The 25,000-nt window shown below is 39.4% G+C and overlaps 1 protein-coding gene across 2 annotated transcripts in view; it reads right to left on the bottom strand.

Annotated features, from left to right (window-relative positions):
• LOC138016999 (uncharacterized) overlaps positions 1–24,682 on the bottom strand; it is a 62,560-nt gene extending 37,878 nt beyond the window's left edge. Inside the window, exons 1-9 of one of the 2 annotated variants that reach the window (XM_068864197.1) lie at positions 24,503–24,682; positions 23,967–24,091; positions 15,793–16,501; positions 13,972–14,199; positions 12,779–12,877; positions 12,595–12,701; positions 12,452–12,470; positions 10,609–10,908; positions 4,001–6,569 (exon numbers count right to left, since the gene is read on the bottom strand). In XM_068864197.1, coding sequence (XP_068720298.1) covers positions 6,277–6,569; positions 10,609–10,908; positions 12,452–12,470; positions 12,595–12,701; positions 12,779–12,877; positions 13,972–14,199; positions 15,793–16,501; positions 23,967–24,020 — 1,809 coding nt within the window. In that variant the 5' untranslated portion in view covers positions 24,021–24,091; positions 24,503–24,682 and the 3' untranslated portion in view covers positions 4,001–6,276. Of the gene's footprint in view, positions 1–4,000; positions 6,570–10,608; positions 10,909–12,451; positions 12,471–12,594; positions 12,702–12,778; positions 12,878–13,971; positions 14,200–15,792; positions 16,502–23,966; positions 24,092–24,502 lie in introns of those variants that run through there. The other variant, XM_068864193.1, reaches the window with a different exon arrangement.
• Between the last annotated feature and the right edge of the window lie 318 nt (positions 24,683–25,000).

Genomic DNA, 25,000 nt, shown 5'->3' with positions numbered 1-25,000 from the left:
CGGAGTCCATAAGCTGGCTTCCGTCTCCTACCTTGTCACTATACTATGAAGGAAGGTGAACGGGGACCATTTTTCCCGAAACTTCGTGTACGTATTAAAGACCACATGGTAAGTTTTATCGATTTTTATTTCCATTTTCTAGCAAATTTTCAGACCTAAACTTCGCCTTATATGTTCTCTATATTTACCTACACACAGTGAGCCTGGGTTACCTGTGGTTTTACCTGCCTGCTTCGCGGCTTTCAACTTGTCTACTTGAGCTGCCCTTTTCTCCAGTGTGGCGAGCGCGAGATCTTCAGAAATAAACAAGCCTTGAGGCTTGTCTTTCCTGGCCTTTCTCAAAACTTTGAATTAGGAGGCACCGTCACCCATGTTATTACAGGCAAAATTCGTCGTCATATTTTTTCTCCACCGCCGGAGGAAAGCCCTGGGAACGAGGTTGAACCGAGGGTGACTCAAACGGTTTCCTAGCTTAATCAAGGACGACGTCAGGTACGAGAACGCCGCAAAACAATAGGTTTAGTTAGAAAAACAATGTATCTAGCTCTGCACGTCCTACAAGTGCATTTTACATTTTGATACATTTCTATGCCGTTCTCGTCTTGACAACGACGTGAAATGATCAAATTTGAGGTCATGTGGCGCACGACAGCACCTGACGATGAATTTTCAATTTTTGTCTCTAAATATCCGCATCGTTCTCACCCATACTTAGCACGCCGAGCGACTTGGAGTGATCGCCAAATTATTACAGTGACGCAGGAAACAATATTTTTAGACAAGGTTCTCGGAGCCGTCGTCGTCGTCCTTGCTTAAGGTTCCTAATCTTTACGGTAAACGCCAGGTGGTTGTTTATGTCCTCTTGGGATTTCAGTTTTTGGCCGGTTATGAGAAAGCGTAACTTGCTCCAATCTCGATTTCTTGGGGCCAAAGGAGACCACAAGCTTAGTACTGCCCCCTTCTGAAAATGTTCGGTTGTCCTATCGGGGCACTATGTTATCGACAAAGTCAACTACTATTCCGTGTACTTTCTCTCTCTCAAGCAGGTGGGCCGGTCGCAAGAACATCTCTGAAGCTCGGGACTCCAAAACTGAATTTGCCAGTGGTACAGAGTGTAGGAGGGACAGGTTGGTCGACTGGTGGGACACACTCCAAGCTGCTTGGATTGGTCCTATTACTGAAGGACGAAATGGGTTAAGTATCCCATCCAAGGGCGTTCTGACCTCGTGTACCGAGGCTGGCACGAAGCTGCGTCAAATTTTCTGTCCCGCTTGCGCCGATAGCAGGGGGCTTCTTCTGCATGATCTCAATGCACGGCCAGGTTAGCACGCGGACTGCTTCTATCTCACGCTGAAGGCTGGCTTTTTCTTTCTTTTCTCGCATTCACAAAACTTGCTAGGAATTCCCCAGTGGTGTTGGCTTAGGGCTGCACTACATACCGCACACTTGGCCACGTGTATGGATGATTTAGCTTCGAGAGACATGACCATTAGCGACACCTAAGCTAACTTTTTTGCTGTTCTGTTGCGGTAGATAATGCAATAGAAGCTATGAGAAGCACTTTATGTATCAGTTATGTGTTCGCATTGTGATTTCTGGCGCCTGTGGTAAGCTACGCCGTTCCTACCAAAGAACTTGCAGTGCACCTTTCCCTCAAAATAAGCCTAGATTCATATTATTCAACACTCTAATTTACCATTTGCGTTATTGAACGCTTTATTACTCGCGATTCCTTAGGAAGCCAGAGTCTAAAAATGCAATTGGCTTTCGTCGTCATATGGTTGCCAAAAGGGGGGTCATTAGTCCAGGCGTTTCTGGCCAAGACCCTGGAGACTGGGGACGAGGATCGTTACGTGCTCTGCTAACAAGATGTCGTGCGTGCTTCGAGGCAATTGAATTTTTGACGTACATTTTATGATGACCATACTCTTGGATAATGATTTCCAACTGATATTAACTCCATTTGGTCAATTTCGAACTGAAAATACCGGCCGAGAAAACTGTACCAAGTTCTGACTTCAATCCTTGACAAGTGAATGGAACATATTGAATGGATGCGAAAACAACCCTGAACAAGCCCTAAAACAGACTTACAGAATTAGGGGAATATATTGCTATTATAAATTAAAAACAAAGACATTGAACCATTGATGCTATCGCCAAAATTATTCAATTACTCACAGTGCAGTTCCACCCTTGTCAAATTTAACGTAAGATTTCGATCGCTTTAATATTCCACGAAAAAGTCACTGCATCTCTCATATGGTACCATTCTCGTCACCAGCGGAGAGAGAGCCTCCCAAGGAGGCTGGCAGTCTGGCACGAGATGACGGGAGCGGAAGTTGCCAGATGGTGTTGGTCACGCCGCCCCATCATCATCATCAAGTCGAGTCTCCTCCGGAACCACAAATGGTGGCTTGCCACAACCACCTATCCAGCATGAGTGTTCGAATCTCGCTTTGACTGCAGGCCAGTGTCACGCTTCAAGGTGTCGATGAAGGTGCTCCGCTGTCCGCCCCGAGAAGCTCGGTCCTGTTGGAGTTCCCAGAGGACCGGACTATAATATTCCACCCGACCCGACCCGATAACTATGTCACATTTTATCAAAAGGTTGTTCTGACATACAATTTCAAATAAAAGAAACACTGTTGATTAGAGATTTAAAGCCTACCGTCCTAAACGAATATTTAAGCAGCGAAAAGCTGTATCTTTACTAACTACCATTGGTCCGGTTTTTTTTGTTTTTTATTTTGTCTACCATTGTTTGTCACATTAACTGTCTTGAAACCATTAATGAGTGTGTGTAGTCCTAATAATCCTGCGCATCCTCGGTTCCGTGGTCTTTGGTGATGGAGTTTGTGAGTTAATACTCCAAACAGTCAAACCAATACTACTTCATCCTTTAAAATAACTGCAAATAGCTAATTCATTGAATTTCTCAGGGAGTGAGCGCGCTGTCATAGGCCAATTTAGGAGGGAGTGTTCTTCAGTAAAGAGATTATAAACATCTTACTAATCTCGTTTTCTTTGGTCGTACTACATTAAGTTGTGGGTGCCTTTATAACTGACAGTATATGCACGGCCTTGAACAGTGTTTTTAACCTGTTTACCTTCCCGGATAGGACTATAGAAAGTAAGTCCCGTCTAACATAACATGTTAAAAGGAACTTTTTGGGACGTTCAACGACCCATGAAACTCCTCGCTGAAAGTTTATGGTACATCAGTGTAGGTTCACCAAAAATTGAATATCACCATTATTTCAAGCTGCATGGTTATCTCGCCAAACTCTTCCGCCAAGTTTGAAACTAAATTCGTGTTAAAGAAACGCTTGTCATATTAACAGTGACTGATCCAGTGGAGGGGCCGGAGGCCCCCCCCCCCCCTTATTTTTGGATGTTAAAAAAGGAAAGGAAAGGAACTTTTATTTAAGTGTCTAATCTTCTAGCGCCGAAGAGCACTAATCGGGGACACTGTAACTTGAAATAAACAAGTTAACGCAGATCAAATCAAATTTTGGTTTTTCAGGAGAGGGGAAAACCGGAGTACCCGGAGAAAAACTTCTCGGTGCCGTTGAGCTTAGAGAACCGACAAACTCAACCCACATATGACGCCGAGTCTGGGAATCGAACCCGGGCCACATTGTTGGTAGGCGAGTGCTCTCACCACTTCCCCATCCCTGCACCCCAATGTTAAAAGCAAAGCCCTTTTAACATGTCTTTCACTTTTTGCAGACAACGCCACCAAAAACCGCGAAAGAGCAGAATTTTTTAGAGCGAAACCCCCCTTATCTCTTAATCTGGATCCACCACTAAGGTGAGAAGATTCGACATGGGAGAGACAGACGTCTCTGCAGTGGACAGACAGACAGCTCTGGCGCCAAATCTAACAATGTATTTTCTCTGTAAAACTGTCAATGATGCTGGTATCAAACGTTTGAATCACGTCAGTCCTCTTTCGATGACCGATTTGAACAACGCTCGAAGAAACAGTGACACAGTGTTTGAAAAAAAGTAGAAAATTTACTTCACAAACTATCTCGCTGGTTGGTTGTAATACAACTAGACTTTCTTCGTATGTTTTTTACGTCCTCAGGCATTAAGTACAATTTGTACACCCATGACAAGGATATTGTGATATAGCTGCTATGCCTGCGGGTGGCAACAAATGCTGGGTAGACTTTCATACACCGGACTAAAAAGGTGGAGGAAGAAAGAATCATTGTTATTCCGATTATTTAGTCCTTGTTAATAAGGTATTGTTATGTTCGCTTTGTTCTTTTGTTTTATGGCTATTAATTATTTCGGATCCGGTATATGAAAGACCAGCCCAAATGCTTAGCTCGATTAGCCTACGTGTAGTCGTACCCTACCCCCCGAAGGTAGGGTACGGCTGCACGTAGAGTAAGCTCGATCTGCTGTTATTAACAATAAGAGCTGTTTGGCAAGGCACCATTTTACCACATTTTCATCTCAATTTAGTCTCAAGTCCCGAAATGTGTTTTCAAAATGGTTTTTTCTATTGGAAACTAAATTGACCCTATGGCGATGAGTTCTAATCTTTTTTTTTTTCATCCGTAGTAGGAAAAAATATAACCTGTGAAAAAGAATGTTTTTAAACTTGAATGCTCGACTTGTACATGACGTTTTATAAACGTCCATGTTTGAGCTCCAAAATAATGATTTCCTCTAATGAATATGGCCACTTATCACGTACGTAAGAGTAAGCAATTAAAAATCAAACTGTTGTGGCCCTCGAAATGCTATGTTATAGGTAATATTTCGTGTTATGAATAGTGAAATCAAACTATCTATTCCTCAAACGCAACAATAACATTTACACTAAAGCTAATACTCTATTACAACACGAGCATATGGAACTCAAAATTCGGGGTGTCCCGCGCCCCTGCATGACTGAGGCCCAGTGTCCACGTGTCCAATAAGAATACAAACTTTCAGTTTAGAACTGAACAAATATAAACTCGAAAAGAATACTATAATAAGTTATTGCGAAAAATCAATCTCTCGAGATCAGTATTGTCTTCGGTAAATCATCTCCGTTACAAATAGGGGAGTTTTGTTTTTTGCAAAAACCCTTCCTTTCTGTCAGACATTCGGATGATTCAAATGCTCATATAAATAATTCAATTTAAACAAAAAATCATTCGCATCTCTATGGTGAAATCTAAATACGATAAGACTTCTCTAATGTCATATAAATAAGCTAAACCATAACTTAACAAAAAAAACACGGCAAAAAAACAAACAAACAAAATGGAACAATAACTATTAGTATAAACACTTTTTAAATTATATTCCTCATTATATCTCTTACACAGTAGGAGCTATTTAATCAGGCAATCAATTAGAGCGTTGGATTCCACGCGGTAAGGCCAGCTAAGTCCTAGGGTTATCTTTTTTCCCTCGATTCAAAGATCGAGAGATCTAATATAGAGAAAAGCTTGCTTTCTCTACTCGAAAATTTAATTTACAGCTCCTTGGTTTTTCTAGTTCAATTTATCGGCCTCTAGTAATAAATTGAATAAGAAAGATTACACCTTTGAACACCTACTTTTAAGCAAGAAGTTCGTCCGCTTTCTTAAAATGCGCGCGACAAATTCGTTATCTGCCGTTGGCGATAAAATTTGGCCGCATTTCTCAAAATAGATACTACAAAAATTCAGTTCAGTCAAGGTGATGAAGGAATTGTCAGTTTTTATACTGGAGACGTCTAATACGTCTGGACGATTTAGTTCGTCCAGACGTATAACGCGTCTCCCGCCCGTCTTTATACGGGACGAATTAAATGACGAACTAAAATATGCATTAAATTAAATTGTCCAAAGTCGCCCCGACGTATTATACGTCTTTAGTGTAAAAACGGCCATTGTCAGGAGTTTCAAGAAAGATTAATTGTTTCAGTAACTTCTCTAACTCCTTTAAAGAAAAAGAGATGATACTACGTTGATTTGCTTTAAGCCAAATGTCATTAAATATCAGAGAATACAAGATAATGCTAATATTTATAAGAGTGCACATCTTCCCCCACCCTCTCCACCCTTGTACTGTTAGTACACAGGTCGATTGAGCGCGACGCGGACAAAAAAAGCATAAATTAGGGCGAGAAACAGTCGCGAGAGGAAGGTGCATTTTCCCTTCTCAGACTTTTCGCGGTGATTTTTCGCACGCTGGGTTTGTCCGACCTTTGATGAAAAAGACGCTTTTTTTGCCCGAATGCCCGCACATCTTTTCCGGACTAGTTAGCCTTCCCATCGTGGTCTAGACAAAAAGATCAGCCGACAATACATCAACTATATCAAGGCGTCTAATATTTTCTTCCTTGAGCGTCTTGCAAAAGTGGTACACAGTCAAACTCGGGTTGCTTGTCTTAAGGCAGGCAATAACTTCCTCTCCTGGGTTCTCGCTTATCTTAAGAGAATCAAGGTCCATCTTGTATTTGAAAGCAACCCGTTCCCACGCTTTGCACTTGTTGACCTCCTGACAAAGTTGATTTTCAACTCTCTGTTTTGTATTTATTGATCGGTCAAAAACGTCCTTTAGCAGTCTGTATCCTAGATAACCATAAAAATAGATAATAAATAAATAAATAAATAAATAAATAATAGAAAAAACTATAAACAGCTAAGGCATTTATTTATACCACTGACAAGCTGATTACATAGAAGTGACATAAATGTATCTAATTGAAGTGCGGGTTATAAACGAAAGACAGAAGTGATCTTGCTCTTATCTGGACAATTTAAGCAATTCTCTTATAGACACCTGACAAATTCTGGTGCCTTCGATGCGGGGATTCGAACCCATGACCCCTCTGGAGCATTGTACCCACATCGCAGAGGTCATGGGTTCGAATCCCGTTGAAGCCGTATAAATCTATCACGTGTCTTTCTTTCGTTTACATGAAGTATACTATTCGAAAAGAGCAGGGGACGCGGTTCCCGGTGTGGCGGACTGGCTTGAATTCTCCAGAAAAAATGCGGCCGGCTTGGCAGCGATACCTAAATCAAAGTGGCTCTGAGACATTGCCTCGCAAATTCGTATTTCGTTCCCAGGGTCCCTCTTCTTCCCTTCTCTCGAGACCCTGTGAACGAGGTTTTTCGCACATATCCATTGGTCATTTCAATATTATTCAACAATAAAACTGTGGGTGTTACAAAGATGAGTGTTGAGTGACTCTTAGTGCCGTAGTAAAATTGTCAGGAAAATTTTGTTTGGTTAAGTGGAAGTGAATGAATCGTGTACTAGTGAAAAAACTGTGACGGCAAAATGGCACATAGGCTATAAATACAAGAACAATTTGTAAGAATGTTAATTAAGAGTGGCAACTCCCAGTGAGGTTTAGAGGATAGTACATTGACACAGACCCAACCTGCAATTATGCCGTCCCTCTGTACTGATAATAATATGCTAGAGGTAATCTAGGATTATTGAAGTGCGTTCGACAGTCGCTTTGGAAGCAAAGCAGAAAGGCAGCGAAAGAAACAATCTTTGAGCATACGATCATATACTTCTTGAGATGGTTTCAATAAGCGCCGAGAACTATGGGCGCGTTCTTTTGGGCCTATTCCGGAACAGGAATTCTCCGAATAGACGGTAATCGTGTTCTTTTGGGACCAGTTCGGCAGATGCGTTCTTTTGGTAACTGGTTTTCCGTGTATTCTGTTATTCGTAAACCGGAATAAGAATAACTGGAATTTTCCCAAAAGAATGCGTCCTATGACTCGTGTGACAGGACTGAAAGACTGCGCCCTTGGCCAACCTTTGAATCACATTAAGTACAAAAGGCGATCTGTTTGATTTAAGAAGGTAAGTTGTGCTCAAAATTGTTGCGCATCGTTTCTGTGGAAACGATGCAACGTAAATAGCCCCATGAAAGAACACGTGGTTACTCGTAAAATATTAAACAAAGAAAGATTGAAGAAAATAAAAAGGAATCGAGTAACATTGGCATCAAGGCTGAGATGTGGATCATTTCCGGGTTCACTTTAACTTCTTTTTAACAGCACGTTATAGCGCGCATTGATGTGGTTATTACTTCTACTTTTCGTGTGAATAAAGTACAGTAATACTTGTGAATTTTACAGTCAAACCCGATGTACAGAAAGGTAGCACAAGCCATAAATACGAAAAGGTGGTTCTCAACCAATCACAATGGTATGGTGATGAACATTAAGGCCTGTTCCAAACGTCGTGCTACTGCCGTGCCGAACTCAAATGAAATTGTCCTTTCGATTTAAGCATTTTTTAAAAAATGCATTTTGCATTATTTGCATACTATTACGCTGGATGGATGGTTTGTTTTGTCTTTTGAAAATTTTCAATGTATATCAACGCCGATCGACACTTTGGCATTCGCAGTCCGCCATGTTGATTACAGAGGCGAGAAGGACTGGTGGCAAATATGCCTCGATTACACGCTGTTATCTCTTCCGGTTTTCCACGTGCTTAAAAAAAAAAACAAAGACTGAGAGAAAGCGCGCCGCGGGCGATGGAAATCCTAGTATATTGGCATATTTTTCGAAGAAAGCACGGCCGCTTCCAGATGCAGGTGAGTGAGCATAAAATGTATTTGATTTTCTGTTTTTATAGACCTGAAGACTGCGAGTCAACACAAATCCTAAGAACTGAATAAATTTCGTATGAACCACGGGTACAACTTTTGCCATTCTCAATTTCATTTTCGTTCTGTCCGTTCTTTTTCGTTAAGCTGTGATCACATCATTTCAGTTCTGTCAAGGTCCGCTCAACAATAGGCAATTTTTGTGGATCGTTATAAAACTGTAGTTAAAAGTGTGGATGTTATAAAGTGCGTGATCCAGTGTGTGCGATAGGCCTTTTCACGATTTCGCACGCCAAAACTTACAGTAATGTATGGGAAAAGTCGGGAGTTTGATGCTCGTTAAGAAAGGTCGACATTCTGAAATTTCCATGAATTACAAACTAAAGATACTAGCTAAAAAGGTTAACTTATTAAATTTGAGAAGTCTGGTCTCACTGAAAAGGCCGCAAATTAAGTTTTACTTTTCATATACTGTATTTATCTGTGAAACCGATCCGCAGTTCACGGAAAATTTAGAAGCATTTGTATAAAAAACGAAAAGTACGATTTCTCGCTTCTCGTCTAAGCTGTACCCTTCAAATTTGATCATCAACATCTTTTGCTATGCATCAAACTCCCGACTCTTCCCATATTTACTGTAAATTCTGCCGTGTTTGCCCGGACCACAAACGTCCAATTTCGACGATTTGGAGTGTTACCTAAATACGTTTTTACTCTCGTACATGCTAGACAAAAAAAAAAAAATTAGCACAAGCTCATAGATTAAAAAGACAAGATGAACTTGTAAACGGAGAGAGGGGCGTCAGCAGTAAAGAGGATTAAGACACGAATGAGAAGTAGATTAAAGAATGACATGCTTGGTGCTTTGCTACACATCACATTGAATGGACCTGCAGTGAAGGAATCTGACCAACTAATTCAAGCCACTGTCAAAGAGTGGATAAGAATCAAGCCAAGAAGAAAAATCGCCAAACGAAGAGAAGCTGGGAGAGTCACATTTTCTGATGCTTCAGTGCAAGCTGATTTCGATCCTCCCTCCACACCTATCCTGCAGCTAAACACATCGGAGGATGAAGACATTGAAGATCATCAAATTGGCATCCTAGAAGAGGAGGTGAATGCAGCTTTGAAGGCAATGAACCTACCCCAGCCTGAAAGCTCAGATGGTGACCCTGATTATGATTCTGATTTCGATGACACTGTCTAAGACTTGATGAGATTTTCTTATTAACCCCCTAGTGAATGTGTTAGTAATTGTTACACTGATGTGTATTTCCAGGCAGCCAATTTCTCAGAACATGACTAAACACAATTTCATGAAGTATCAGCTACAGCTTACTGGTAAAAATCATGTACCATAACTCAACTGAAAACAATTATTTACATTCACAAGCTACCACTGTTTGTTTTCAGTTCATTTAAATCATAGGCTTTTAAATGATTAAAATAATAGTTGCTGTTGTCAAAAAAATAATATTCAATATGATAATACATATTATAAATTATGACAGTCGATATATTGTATCCTGAATGGTTTAAATAGTATCCAGTTTTCAGTATAGTGCGTCTGCTATATTTATAGTGGTCTTAAAATTACAGGATAATGAATACAAATCCTCCTTTCTAGTCTATTAGTCGTGTAGAAAAATTAAAAAAGTCGTTTTTGATGTTAAGAAATATTCGTCATCTGTTGTACTCATTTTGGTGCCTAGAATGCTGGAAATGGCATTTCCGAGCTTCTAGATTTAAAAATTTTCTTGGGGGCCATGCCCCCAGACCCCCCTAGACGGGCTTCATGGCCCCTTAATTGTAACAGCCACCTACTACTCTTCTACCATCCGCCTACTTCAAATTTTATTGAAAACCCTGAGGTAGAGTTAAAAAGTTTGAGCGGTGTGGTGCTAACAAGAGCGAAAAGTTACACACAGTATTTATATCAGACCACTATTATCTAAAAACCCCGCTTCCACTTCCATACAGGCTTTGGTGGATTACTTTAAATACAAAAACACAATTGTGTATCAACTCACCCCTTCCAGCAGATGGTGCAACATCAAGTTCTGCTACATTCGATGTAATATAAGGTGAATTATGTTGGCCTGCATCACAGCTTCTCACATCACATTTATAGAAGCCAAAGTTTTGCACCTTGAGTGGATGAAGGATAAGGCTAGAGCTCTTTTCTTCTGGTAATTCTTCTCCATCTTTAAACCATTGATAAGTCACCTTAGTCCCTCCCTTTACTATGCACTTCAATTCCACTCGAGAACCTTCTGCCTGCTTTTGTGTGTTTGGATGTTCCACAATGGTTAATGAAGGGCATGATTCACCTTGAATTAAAAGGAAATATACCCTTCTCTAAGCAAATTTTTTAGTCTGTATCAGCTTTTTGTTCAGTTACTAATTTGCTGTTTCCACAAAATTTTGAGCATATGATACACCAAAGGGAACCACAGTAGTGGTAACCTGTTACATCGGAGCCCAAAACAATGAACAGTTGCATGAGGTCTCAAAACTTGAAACAACATTGTGCCTTGAAAGGAGACAAGAAGAGGCACTGTTAAGTGGAAGATGCCAGACACAATTAAGTCAACCCCTAATTAAGGATTGCAGTCTAGGGATGCAGCAAATGTATTTTCAACTCCTATTTTCAATTTGTTAAAAGTTTCAGTGAACTGGAGCAAATAATTAAGCCAAAGACGCAAAGCCGAATGGGCTATTGACCCGTGGCCCTTGGAGGTGATCGAGGGTCTAATTGTTTTAGTATCACCTAACTAGTCGGACATAAAAGGCAATAATAAAGTTAGCAAACGCAAGCTGAAAATATCTTAATAATTATTTATTTGGGAATAAGACGAAAGAAAGCATCACACTTTTTGCTACTTAAGGACTATTACTAATAGTCCTCTGGTAGCGTAGCCAATCAAAATGCAGCATTTGCATTAGTCCACTAGTTGGGAGATATTACTAATAATTATTATATTACTGATATGGGTTTATTGGGTATTTTCAAAACTTTATAACTTTCAAAATAATGCATTATTAGAAAAGCACTGAATTCGATTTACTTTTGGATGATGATTCAGTATATTTAGACCTCCAAATCTTCCTTGACCATTTAATCCATACTAATTGTTGGCTGTTCCAATATATTGAGGAAAATAATGAGCCGAGGTCATGGTTTGGTTCACAAATACATTTTCACTGAGAATTTCAGTATTGCCATGTTTGCAATCCATGTTTTTTCTAGTTCTATTTATGATGGCAGTTCAAAGCTTAATGTAAACTCATCATAACCAGGGGCGGATCCAGAAATTCCAGAAAGAGAGGCCATAGAAATTGCGGCAAGAGGGCACCCACCCCCTCCTCCTGGACCACATGCCCTCTATCCGAAAAATTCAAGTTAGTCAAGATGTATTTAAAATAAGAAAAGCTCTAAAACTGAACTACCGCCCGCGCCCCGCCCGTAATCATCATCTAAAGTAAAAACCGCCTGATGTACACTGTACCACTTGAAAGTCGGTTGGTTACAGAAGCTCTTTAAATACAGACAAAAAAAGGGGATGGTGGCCCTCCCCTCCCCCTAAGTCGGGTGCCGCTGATGACAAGTAGAATGTGACTTGGCTTCATTAACAGTTGTGAGAACTTGTTGTTTGAAGTCTTGACTATTGCAAGGTATGGTGCACAAAAGATTGTTTGTACAATTTGCCTTCCAAAGGCAACTTACCAGATAATTAAGTTAATAATTATGCAATGCAATGCAACACCACCTTCCAACAACACTACTGTATTTATAACAGTGCACTCCTTTTTAGGAGAAATGGCTTTTATAAACATGAATACTTACTGACTTCATAAATAACAATGTCTTACCTTGTGGTTGATCTGGATCCTTTCAAACAATAAAAAAGTTAAAGAAATGATAAAAATTGTTAAAATGTGAAGAGTGACACCAATGAAACTGAAATAATGCAATAGTTTAACTTCTAACAGTAACAATTTTTTTACAATTTTACCTCATCTGGCAAAACCTGGTATGCTTGCTCCTTAGACAATGTGCGGGCAATTGCCTCTTGTATTGAGCCACTTCTGGAACGTTTTCTCTCATGTCTACCCTCTGCTCCTGAAAAAACGACAATTGCTCATTATGTATCTTTATACTGTAATCAAGTATGCACTTAAAAATTAGCCATTACATACCTTTTCTGCCTGGCTGTCCGTCACAGCTTTCAGAAGTTGAAGACAGAGCATTGTTGTCCTGTGCAGAACCGAAAAGGCTCTCTGTCTTACTGTCATTTACTGCAACACAGTTCAAACAGAAAACAAATTTCAGTCATTTTTTAGGTTTACTTTAATTTGATATCATTCTCAACTTACAGGTGATATTTGCTGTGACTTTGACTTTTGCTTTGGCTCGTTTAAAGTACCATCTTTTTTGAATGCCTCAAGTGTGTGAGGGTTAGCAAACTGCATTAATTTAACACTGAGTTTTCGTAAAACAAAACAAAATTTTGAAGACAACTAGGAAAACAAAGTACCCGTAAGTATTTTTTAATGTCTCGCACAACAAGGAAAGAAGATCTAGAGAAAGAGGGAGAGGAAAAAAGACATAACAGTAAGCAGGTGATGAGTAAGCAAAAGAGAGTGACTGAGAGCAAGAGAAAACAGGCGAAATATTAGTGACAAACAAAGAAAGAGAGAAAGAAAAAGAGCCAGAGAGAGAGCAAGAAAGAGCCAGCATAAGTAGACGAAACTGTAATGATGAGCAGCGGAGGAAAGAGCAAGCATGAGCACCTGGAAATGGGCTGAATAGTGGTGACGAAAAAGCAAGAAATACCATAGGAAAATACGTAGACTAATTTGTAGTAATGAACAGATCAGACTGGTAAGCAGACTAGTTATAAATATGTCTGAAAACAAAAATATTTAGGACTGTACCATAAGTTACGACCCCCCATTTTTCAATCCCAGTGCCCTGGGCTAGAGTAAGGACCAAGAAAACAAGGATGGCGTGGTGGTAATAATATTAACCTCTTTGTAAATGGATTAAGCAGGAAATTGCATCAGGAAGTCAAGCAAGCTGTACTGTACTGAAATATAACCAGCTTAATTGGCCAATCATTGCAACCTGAGCGATATGTTGGATACAATCTACTTCTAACTTGTAACCGGAAGTTAGTTACGGGAGGTATATGTATGAGCCTGTAACACTAGGTTGCGGCTGATTGCACCATATTGCATCAGCCCACATCATGGTGAACGTTGTGGAAGAAATCTGTGTGTTGAAATAAAACTGAGATGTGTTTTTACTTTAAGTTTGTCTTATCAACCAAGAACTGTGGCCACGCTTGCAACAAGATATTATTAATTTTGTCATAATAGCTTGTATTTACCGTTCTTCTCTTTTTTCTCCTCCTTGCTGTTCTGTCGCTTCCATAGACGCTTGTGGGTTTTAACGTTTACAACCAGAGATTCGTCAAATTCATCATCAGTGTGAGTAGGTGTAGCCTTGCAGGATCCTTGTGGTGTGGAATTGCTGGACTCAAAACCTTCATTTTGTTTTACTCCTTCTAATCTTGGCACACGTACCATCTTTTGTCCCGCATATTGATCCTTCATTCCTAGGGATAAAATGTTTGAGAAGTCAAAATACTCAAAGTTCATATTTTCAACCTCTTAGACAACAGGGCCCAGTTGTTCAACAGCCGATTAACGCTAATCCTAGATTAAAAATTAACCAAGGAGTTTATTTCTGTGCTTCCAAATTCTGTTCAACGCTGATATTCGGCAAAACATTACATCGGAGGAAGTCAAACTTGAAAAACAAAAATAAGCAATTGAAAAGAAACCTTCACCAAAAAGTTGAAAACATGAGACAAAAGTTTACACTAATCCTGGATTAAGTTAATCGGCTTTCGAAAAACCGGGCCCAGATGTGTAATGAACACTATATTGAAGGCTTTCCTTTTCAGTTTAATTGTTATATTTGATTCCTTTTCAATTCACTAATTAAGTTTCCTTTCGCCCTTTATGTCATTAGGTTAACACCTTGGAGTTTTTACGCTTCTTGTGGACTTTGTCTTAGCTTAGTTTTTAGTTACCCTGCGTGTGTGTAGTGTGGAGCTTGTCAGCGCTTATAATAATTTAGCAGAAAGTTACCTTTGACTGTGCAGTGCAAGCGGAAACCGATGTATTAGTGAAACGTTTATAAATATGTTAGTCCTTAAAGAAAGGTTACAGTGTAGTATTTTGACTTAATAAAATTGCGGTTTATGTAGGTTTATTTGCTTTAGTTTTACACGTGCCACACCTCAGTTTTAAGGTTCTATTTTGTTTCCTTCATTTGCTAGACTTTCTGTAATTTTCATTCCTTGTAGTTTAGGATTCTGTTTTATATAGTTCTTCTATAGGATTTGTTCATCTTAATTAAGTCATTCTTTTTCACGTTTCAATATCATAGTGGCACTCCCAAGAAACATCTGTTTCATCAAAGTTATGATCGGAATGTCCGATATTGTTCATATGCGATTCCTACTGTTTATTTCTTTAGCACTTACTGATTACTTTATTGATTACATTGTGTTTCAGTTTACGTTCGAATATTGTCGATTAAATCACCGCTAAGCAAAGTTGGTTCTCTGTGATACTTTGGCCTTATTCGACCGGTAAAACAACCGCTATCCAGCTCATCGCGACACGTTGTCTGGCTTGTGACTCCGCGCCTTTCAACAGAGGCGGTGAGCGGCGCTCTAAGATGTATGGCAAATGCAGACTGCAGGTTGCCTACACTGAAGAGTATTTAAGTCTAAGCTCCCATTTAAAAGGGTTAGCTTTCAATAACTACAAGTTAGGGTTAGGTTAGGGTTAGTCTGCAGTCTGCAGTCTGCAAGTGTCAGATACTGCTTAAACAATTAAACTCTCTACCTCCGGGCAAGATATCATTCTGTTTGCAATTAACATTCGTTATGTTTTTCAAATGGCACTTAAATAGCCGACAGTATGTGAAGTTGACGCTGTCTTTGGTGAAAAGAGCATGAAGTTTCCTCATTGAGATTTCACTTTTTATGTTTGACTCAGCAGGATATGTATGTGCGTATGGTTATACGCACATACGCGTATAGATATACGCGTATTATGCGCATCTTTTTGGTTAACGTATTTCTGAGCGGTACTGTATAGCATGTGAGGTACACTGTGCACAACCCAAAACTCACTTTGGCTGTCTTCATTTGTTGGCATGTTTACAGCACCATTTTCTGCATTAGTTAATCTCTCATTCCTTCGTTTGATTCTTCTTCGCTGAATGTGTATTCCACCAAATACAAAACCTACAAGAAGTATGCCAATTCCAACACATGACAATATCAAGGCAATTGTAACTTGTTTTTGGTCTTTGGGACGTGCATTAAGTTGTTTAGCTGAACTCTTGGTAATTGTTGTTGTAGCCAGTGATGTTGGAGCTGGTCCACATCTTTTATCTGGTCTTGGAGCGCAATATCGATGAGCAGCTTTTAATCCCTGGTCGATGCATTCCTGCTGTTCTTCATCCTTGCCATCGTTACAACAGTAAGAACACTTTTTGCAGTCACGAGTTAAACTGCGGTAGAAATAACCTCGGATACAATTCCCATTGCAAACTGTGTCAGAGTCACGGGTGCAATTCTTGGTGACTATTTCATTCTCTGCACAGATATGACATGATTTGCACCCGCTGTAATCATACGCCTCTGAAAATGTCTTTCCATAGACACATTTTTTGCAGTGAATGTCAGTCGGTGGATATGTTATATGTTCTCCACAATTTGGGTACAATCCCCAACCAGGGTGGCACAGTGAACAATGTAAGCATCTTTTAAAGGTACCATTTGGCCAGGTGACATAAAAAACGTTCGGCCCACAATGTGGAAGGCTGTTAATCAAACCCTAACAAAGAAAAGAATAAACTTGGTCGGGTAACAGCTTATTTTCTTATGCATATAATTTGCATTGACTTAAAATAAATTAGATTGTAATCTGAGCAGTTGTTCAAAACCTGATTAGCACGAATAAATTGAAGTAAACTTCCATGGTAACGTGTTAAACTTGCTCTTAATTTTGTCACAATAGCCCTTATTCATGATAGCGGCCATGTTGGTTTTCAAATTGTTATGCAAATTAGCCATGTGTTATGCTTGGGGGCAAACATTGTAATAAAGGCAAATTGCGGAAAATTGGCCCGTCGAAATATAGAATTAACATTGCTAAAAGTACATTTTAGAATTTAGAATTAGGTACCTTTTATAATAATTTTATATCTTTTGATTGCCTCCGACATTTTGACTTTCTACTTTGTTATCTGCTAGTTTTTCAGTAAAAAAAAATCGAAGTAACTTGTGCAAGCATTCCGTTTTACTACTTAGGTGATAAACATTCAATGAACATGAAACAAATCATCTGTGTGGCTAAGATGTTGGTTATAACCTTTTGAACTTGTGTTGTTTGCCCCATCAGAAGTGTGTAGCTAATTTGCATGATAATAGCAAATCCAACATGGCGGCTATCGTGAACGTCCACTTGTTCGTCCACTTGATCAACTCCTCGAGGAATGATTGAGTTTATAAGCAGAGGGTTCTGGGATTGCCAGGGGCTATAAGAAAATGTATGGCGGAAACTTATTTCGACGTCCAACAAAATGATTTTACAGAGAGATCAATGCTTTTTTCGACACAGATTTATCCGAAAATCGATTTGGGCAATGTTGATACGTGGCAAATGTAAGTTTTGTTTGAATAACCGTGAAATATGAGATAAAATTTACTCCGGTTAACTTTGCTCGGGTGAGGATCCGTAAGGTTTATTACTGGGTTGCCGTATGGCAATCCCAGTCTAGAAATGGAGGGCATTTGTTTGGTGTTATTATTTTTTTTCTTCCGTGTCGGTAAAAGTCTTGCCTGTCACTCCCCTGGTAAGTGGTATCTTTGTGCATAGAGCCTTCTGCGCGTATTTTCTTAGGATCGAGAGGGTAGTGGAACTGCGTAGATTTTTCTGGTGGACACAGTAGAATAATTAACTTAGCCTGCAATGGCGTCGAAAGTCATGTAACGCGAATGGCGTTTTACTGGATCCTTAAACAAGTCAGTTGGATAAACTACGCAGGCGGTGAAAACCAACACCTGGAATCTCAAAAGCGACGAGTAATGGACTTCGACAACAATCTGTCGCCCGTCGAGCAGAAATCAAAGCGAGCTGCATTTCTAAAATAATATTTACCAAGTGTGCTGTTATGTAGAACACTGAAACCAAATGGAAAATTCTCTGGTAACTTATGGGTTCAACAAAGACGGAACGAATCGAACACCTTAAGTGGATCTGTGATCAACTCTGCACAGTCTTCAGGTAATGTGACAGCCAAGAATTATTTGAAAGAAAGCTTGTCGTCTATTTTGTGCTTCATTATTCAAGGAAACGGTTCTTCATGGAAACGGTTTGATCCTGAAATTTTAGTTTGTTGTAATATTGCGCATATTTGACACGATTGAGTTTTTTCTCTTCACGCACGCAATAATAGCAAATATGTTGTTTGTTTCAAAAAATTGTTCGCTGGAAAAGGTGGCCTTTATGAATTCATCATGTTTTATTTTATGTGTGCTGGATAGTTTTTATGGCAATAGTAAAGCATTTTCTTGTTATTCAAGGAAAATGTTCTTCAGGAAAGGGTTTGAACCTGAAGTACATGGTAATTTGACATGATTGAGTTTCTTGTCTTCACACACGCAATGAAATAGCAAGAGGTTTTCGCCTCTAAGAGCAAATATGTTGTTTGTTTCAAAAAATTGTTCGCTGGAAAAGGTGGCCTTTATGAATTCATCATGTTTTATAGTATGCGAGCTTAACTGGATAGTTTTTATGGCAATAGTAAAGCATTTTCGTGTCAAAATGAGGTTAGCGTTTTTGTGTTGTGCTAACTTAATTAAATACTAGACCCTCCGTGCGGGTACACTGGGTTGCCTGTGGTACGTGCAGCGTTCCAGGCAATTTTTTTCAAGTTGGGGTTTGTAGCCGATATAACGCGCGCTCTGATTGGCTAATTGTGACTAGCCCACGGGCCGATTACGGGCTTGCAAAAACAAAGCAAAAGGTAATTAAAAAACCATATAATAATCTACTTACTAACTGAGCTAGCTCGATCCGTACTGGGGAATATTGGCCCTGGGTCGTTTTTTTACAGAGCGAGCCAATATTTCCTGGCAGTACGGCCCTCGCGCTCGGTTAGTAAAAAGTTATTAAGGGGTCACCCTGAAGTCATACCAGCAGAGGCCCTTTGGCTCACAGGTCCTCACATGCACGTTCGCACGACGAAACAGATCCTTTTCTGAGGTTAAAAACCTGGCTACCGGCCTAACTCTTTTTCCTACTTTCCCAACCACGAGAAAACCGCGGTAAATCAGCCATCGCCAAAAAATGTTTTTTTTTGCTCAAAAAATATTTAAAGTAAGGGGGAAAAAAATACATCATTTTAAAGCTAAGAAAATAAGCTTTCCAACAGCATATAACTTATTTACAGACAACTGAAATATTCTATAAAAGCGAAAGTTGAAGGAAAAAATTTAAGAAAAATAACAGTAAAATATGTTTTCCAGGCAAAATTTGGTCATTTTAGCGTTGATTACGAATTTTTAGATGCAAAACTAAAATTTTCTGCAATTTACCTGCTTTCTTGGACATAAATTCGACTGAAAACTGATGAGGCACGAATATTTTTAGATTTTTAGGAATAATAGATGACGTGAATTCAATGCGTAATGTGATAATGCGATGAAAGTGTCAAATTTGCGACGCATTGCTAACGGCAACGGAAGCGATCGCATTACGAATAATTAACCTCTGTTGCCAAAAACCACCCAAATAACCGGCCAGTGTAAAACGCAGACTGCAGACTGCGCGTTAATAAAATAATAATGAAAAAAGAGTTAAAAGAGTGTTAGTAGCCGTTTGTACTTTCACACTGAAACCCCAACATAAATAACCGATTTTTCGACGTAAAATTCATCCCAGAGGATAAAACTATTCACTGGACATGTAATAAAGGTAAATATGTTCAAGCGAAAGCAAAAACAAGCGAATATTTTGACGGAAAACACAATAATGTGAGATCAAAGGAACATGTGGTGAAGACACGCAATTGCGGCTGATCGCTTCGACAATAATCTTACCTTTTCAGCGATTTTAACGTTTGAAATTCCATTCAATCCACCTGGTCTAGTCTTTGAATTCACTATCATCGCTGCCCTGCAAATCTTCAGTGTTCTACATGACAGCACACTTGGGCAACAGATTGTTGTTGATGCTGTCGCCTGTCTTGTTCAGTATCCAATTGATTTGCCATTATTGAGCTTCATAAGGGTATATTTTGTTCAAAGATCTACTAAAACGCCATTCGAGCTACATGACTTTCGACGCCATTGCCGGTTAAGTTAATCGTTATAATGTGTCCACCAGAGAAATCTACGCATTTCCCACTACCCTCTCGATCCTAAGAAAATACGCGCAGCAGGGCTCTACGCACAAAGACACCACTTAGCAGGGGAGTGACAGGCAAGACTTTTACCGACATGGAAAAAAATAAAAATAATAAAAATAATAAAATAAATAAAATAAATAAAACGGAGAAATCTACCTGTTTTCCGACTGGGAATGCCATAGGGCAACCCAGTAATAAATATACATTCTGCCTCGTGAGTTTGTTATTCTCGTTAACCAGCAACGGAAAGTCATTGCAACGCGAATGAAGTTTTAGTGCATCTTATATATGTTGTTTGTTTCAATAAAATGTTTCGCTGGAAAAGGATTCTGTGATATTTTTTGCCTTTGTGAATTATAATATCATGTTGTGTATTGAATTTTCGAGCTTAAGGTTGAAACGTGATACGGGAGGATATTTTTAGTATAACTCTGTAAGCAGGAAAGGTTTCATGAAAATAAACAGGTCTGTTGGAAGCGTGCTTGAGTTTCAACAAAATGAGCCCCAAAATCAGCAAAAAATTGTGACGCCGGTGAATAATAAAGTAGCTGCTATTTCCAAAATGATGGAATTACCTGGTGATAAATAACCTCGTCTTGGAGAGTTTGCAGAAACAATGGTGGGCGATTGTGATCTTTGTTTTGAATTCGCTCATTTATTGTCAAACTTTATAACACTTGACAGAAAAAGAAACTTACAAAAACCCTGTATCTTGCTATCATTTGACACAGATGCTTCACTGTTTGGCAAGTAAACATGCCGCGGTAACTTCCTAGTAATCACGGCGCCCGCTGATGAATTCCGGCGATGTCACTTTCGATTTTGCGATTTATTTGTGCAGCCAAAACGTACAATAACAAAATTGAACGTAGCAAAAATCTCCCAAAATGTTTGTCGCTGATCGTAACTGTTTATATTCTATATTCATGATTCAAAATTAATGTTGTTTTCATGTCGTAAATATGTTATTCTCGAGTGGCCATCCTGGAAACTTCCTTCTGCTCTTTCTGAAAACTGTGTTTAACTTTAGTAAACTTTAGAATTACAATGCTGTCAGATGCTCAGAGGGCACGCTTAAACTTGTGGTGAAAAGAAGTTTATCAACATGTCAGCCCAGAAGCCAATGTTTCTCACTTCCCATTTATTTTCTTCAATCTTTCTGGGTTCAGTACTTTGCTAGTAACCACATGTCTTCTCAGGCTATTTACCCAAGGCTTCTACCATGGCACTACAATGATAGACAATACCAAAACAATATCGTGCACTGTTAGAGCTACATATTACGCAAGGACAGATTTTTTTCGTAGTACGAACGTGTGAGAACCTGTGAGCCAAAGGGCCTCTGCTGGTATGACTTCTGGGTGACCCCTTAAATGGTCTTAATGACCCCCCAACTTGAAAAAATTGTCTGGAACAGTGCACCACAGGCAACCCAGTGTACCCTCAGGGAGGGTCTAGTTGCTGTTTATTGTGAAATTAACATCTCGTCATGGTCTCGAAATATTACAAAATTAGGTACAAATCTGGAGGAAATAACACAGTAAATCCCTTTTAGTTGTGTTTACGTGTGTCTAGGCTGTTTTCTTATTAGTTACGTCTTGCATAAACGAATTATGGCTTCTGGAAATATACCTCCTAAAAGGAGAGAAGTCGTTGTCAGAGGAGATGGAAATTCTTTTTACAGAGCTATTGCTCTTTGGAGGGATGAAATGAGTGATGAGAAACATGAGAAAACTTTGTTTGATTGAGAAAATTCCAACGGTTTTCGAGCCACTACAATTTTCTACATACTCAGCTCTGTATTAAGAGTCCAATCACTTTAATGTAGCACAATGATTCTGCTCAAGCAAACCATTTCAATCTTTTTCTGCCTCGAGGCAGCTGTTTTAATGCTCCTTTTCCATAGAATCTCTGTTTCAATGGACTGAGATAACAATGGCAATTCATATCTGATATGCCCCAGCTGTTACATGTAAAGAAACCTTTTTTTCTGTCAAACCACCATCTACATGTAAAGTCACTGGATCTAAGCAAACTTGTCAAGCTCCACTATGACTTCGTCCAATACAAAAGAGTCATCTTTATATACTAGTTCTCTGTAGATATGATCTTTGGAGCAGGTCTTTGAGGTTTTAGTACTCCCACAATCGTACTCTCTTATGTACAAAGTTGGTGTAGTACATTCAGAGGTTCTGTAACCTTGTACAAAATTATTTCAACAGACCTTTGTACTCATCGAAACCTTGAATTGGTCACTATTAATAGCTCTAGCCCATGACAAACATGATTGTTATTCCTGGGTGAGTAAAATCTAAATATTCCAACGTGAGGAAGAATCTTTTGCTTCTCTGGGTACCTTCGATTGTTGTCACAACCCCGCACAGCACAATGATCGCCACTGGGCATATTTCCAATATTATTTGAATTGCCAAGTTTAGAAAGAGGCCAAAAGCCAGCCCATACACACGTAAATACAACTGAAAAGGCTTTACTGAGTCATTTCCTCCAGATTATTCCTCATTTTGTAATACTCTGAGACCATTTCACAACAAATTTTACGCAAGCAAGGAAGTTAATTAGCAAATTTTGTCTCATATTTCATGGTTATTTTAACAAAAACTAAAAACTTTCATTTGCTACGTGTCAACATTGCCCAAATTGATTTCTAATAAAACTGTGTCGGAAAAAGCGTTGATCTCTGTCTCCAAAATCATTTTTTGGACGTGAAATAACTCTCCGCCATACATTTTCTCACAACAAATTGCAATGTGTGCCCCCTGGCGATCTCAGAACCCATTGCGTATAAGGCATGAGGCAACGACTTGTGACGTCATGATGTAAAATCACAAAAAATGGAATATCTATGAAGACGTTTTCTGTATAGAAATGAAACTTTTTGCAGTTGTTATACTCATTACAAAGTTCCATGATATGGCACAGTGTGATGTATCCATAGCAATGCAATGGGTTCCAGGCCACCTCCATCCAAAGGGTAAAATCAGAGTTTCCCTCCCCAATAAGGGTTATTTGCTCTTGATGTTCATTCAGTGCGTGTGACCGAATATGGACATTACACAGCACAAGTACAAGGAAGTCTGTTAGACTCTGAAGGAACAAAGAAGGCATTTTCGATATCGGAAAGGTAGAGGTCTGGTAACGAGTATGTTGCTATGGTGACATCATAATCACTATTGCAATCTGTAGTTTTGGTAGCACATCAACCCTGCAAAATTTCAACCCTGCAGACTTAGTATTTGCAAAGATATTTCATATTTTGTGATCCTACATAATTTTGGTATCCACTATGTGACGTCACATGTCACCTAATTTGCATAAATCAAAATCTTGAATAGCTCGGCTACCAAGAGTCCCGGGGGGGGGGGTACTCCCCTATATAAGGTATATAGGTATGTGCCGCCCAAAGGGTATGGTTTTTGAGCAGGTCTGAAAACGGGTATGAATTTTAGAGGTCAGGTCTGAAAACGGGTGTGGAAAATGGCATGTTTTGGTCTGAAATAGGGTCGGGATTTGAAGACCCGGGCGGCACACCCCCACCAAGAATTCCGAGGAGTACCCCCCCCCCGAGCCAAGAGTGCTATCACAATAAAGTAAATGCTGTTCTTCACCATTTTGAAAGCTCTTTCGAACAAGCTAATAAAAAATTTGTGTCATATGCACTTTAATAAGCGTTATCCTAAAAAGGATTACAATTTTTTTACAAGGCAACTATGAAAATTAATGCCTTACATGAAGAGCTAGCAATCAGGTTATTTTAGGTACCGGTACAAAGTCCACTAAATTCAATTTATGTTATTACAGAATTGTCATAAGAGAGAGAACACAATTTTGGTTAACTGCGAACTTAAATGTAAAACAGAATTTACTTACCAGAAGCAAACAGCCACAAAAACTCAATAAAGACAACAAAAACGTAGGTCTCATGTCTGTCAGCTGACTCAAGGCAGTCGTAGTATCTCAAGTACTCATCATGGATGCAAGCGTACTTGAAATTTCTAAACAACGGACAAGAGATGCTGAACGTTAATTAACTACGGTTAATAACGAATGGACTCATATTGTTCGTATCATGATCAGTCAAGTACTGTTCTGTTTCTGTTAGAAACGGCGATCGCTAAGTTAAGTTACGTCGACGAAAGGGATTTAAACAATCTGACCGGAATGTGAAGAAATGTGCGCTAATAAGTTTTGCGTAAAACGTGTTCGCAAGGGCTGTGTTATTGATTGCAAAAACAAAGAAACGTTTGCTTGAGATTTAGCAACGGAAATAAGGTATATCATATGACGCATCGAGAACTGTAAATTGGATCACGCGTGCACCTCTATGAAATTCACATTACGCAAACATAAACCACACACAGTTATAAAGTAATATACCGAAATCGATCCTGCAACTGGGCACCCACCGTTAAGTTCTTAGCTTTTGACTGTGTAGAGACAACCGCAAAATAAGTCGTGGGTGGGGAAAGAACTGTGAAGCCTTCTCCTGATCAGAACCAACCTCCAAATTTCTTGCTGAGGCAATCAAATCCTTAAATTTTGTGTTATTGATAGAACTGACGAACTACGTCAAGGTACCCATCAAGTCAATCAGAATAGAATCGAAGCGTGTCACCCCAACCCTTTGTGATGCCTCACGACAGGTAAGATTGCGTGACTGAAAAAAAAACTACATTGTCTTCTGTTCGTTGTAGTAAAGCAATCGAAGGAACTGAAACTTCTACTCTGCCGTTACTTTCACTTGGGTGTGAATTTTCACCTTGAGTACGTGCTAGATAAAAAGAAAAAAACTACACTTTGCGTGCCGTGTTTAGAACTTCCAATCTTGTCACGCGATTTTTGCAAACTCACGCATTGTTCAGGTACAATCACATTTAGCCCAAACTCGCATTATTCGTAGCGTA

The sequence above is a fragment of the Montipora capricornis genome, chromosome 9, assembly GCF_036669925.1.
Source record: "Montipora capricornis isolate CH-2021 chromosome 9, ASM3666992v2, whole genome shotgun sequence".
Classification (NCBI taxonomy): Eukaryota; Metazoa; Cnidaria; class Anthozoa; order Scleractinia; family Acroporidae; genus Montipora; species Montipora capricornis.
This window is presented reverse-complemented; position numbering and strand designations above follow the sequence as displayed.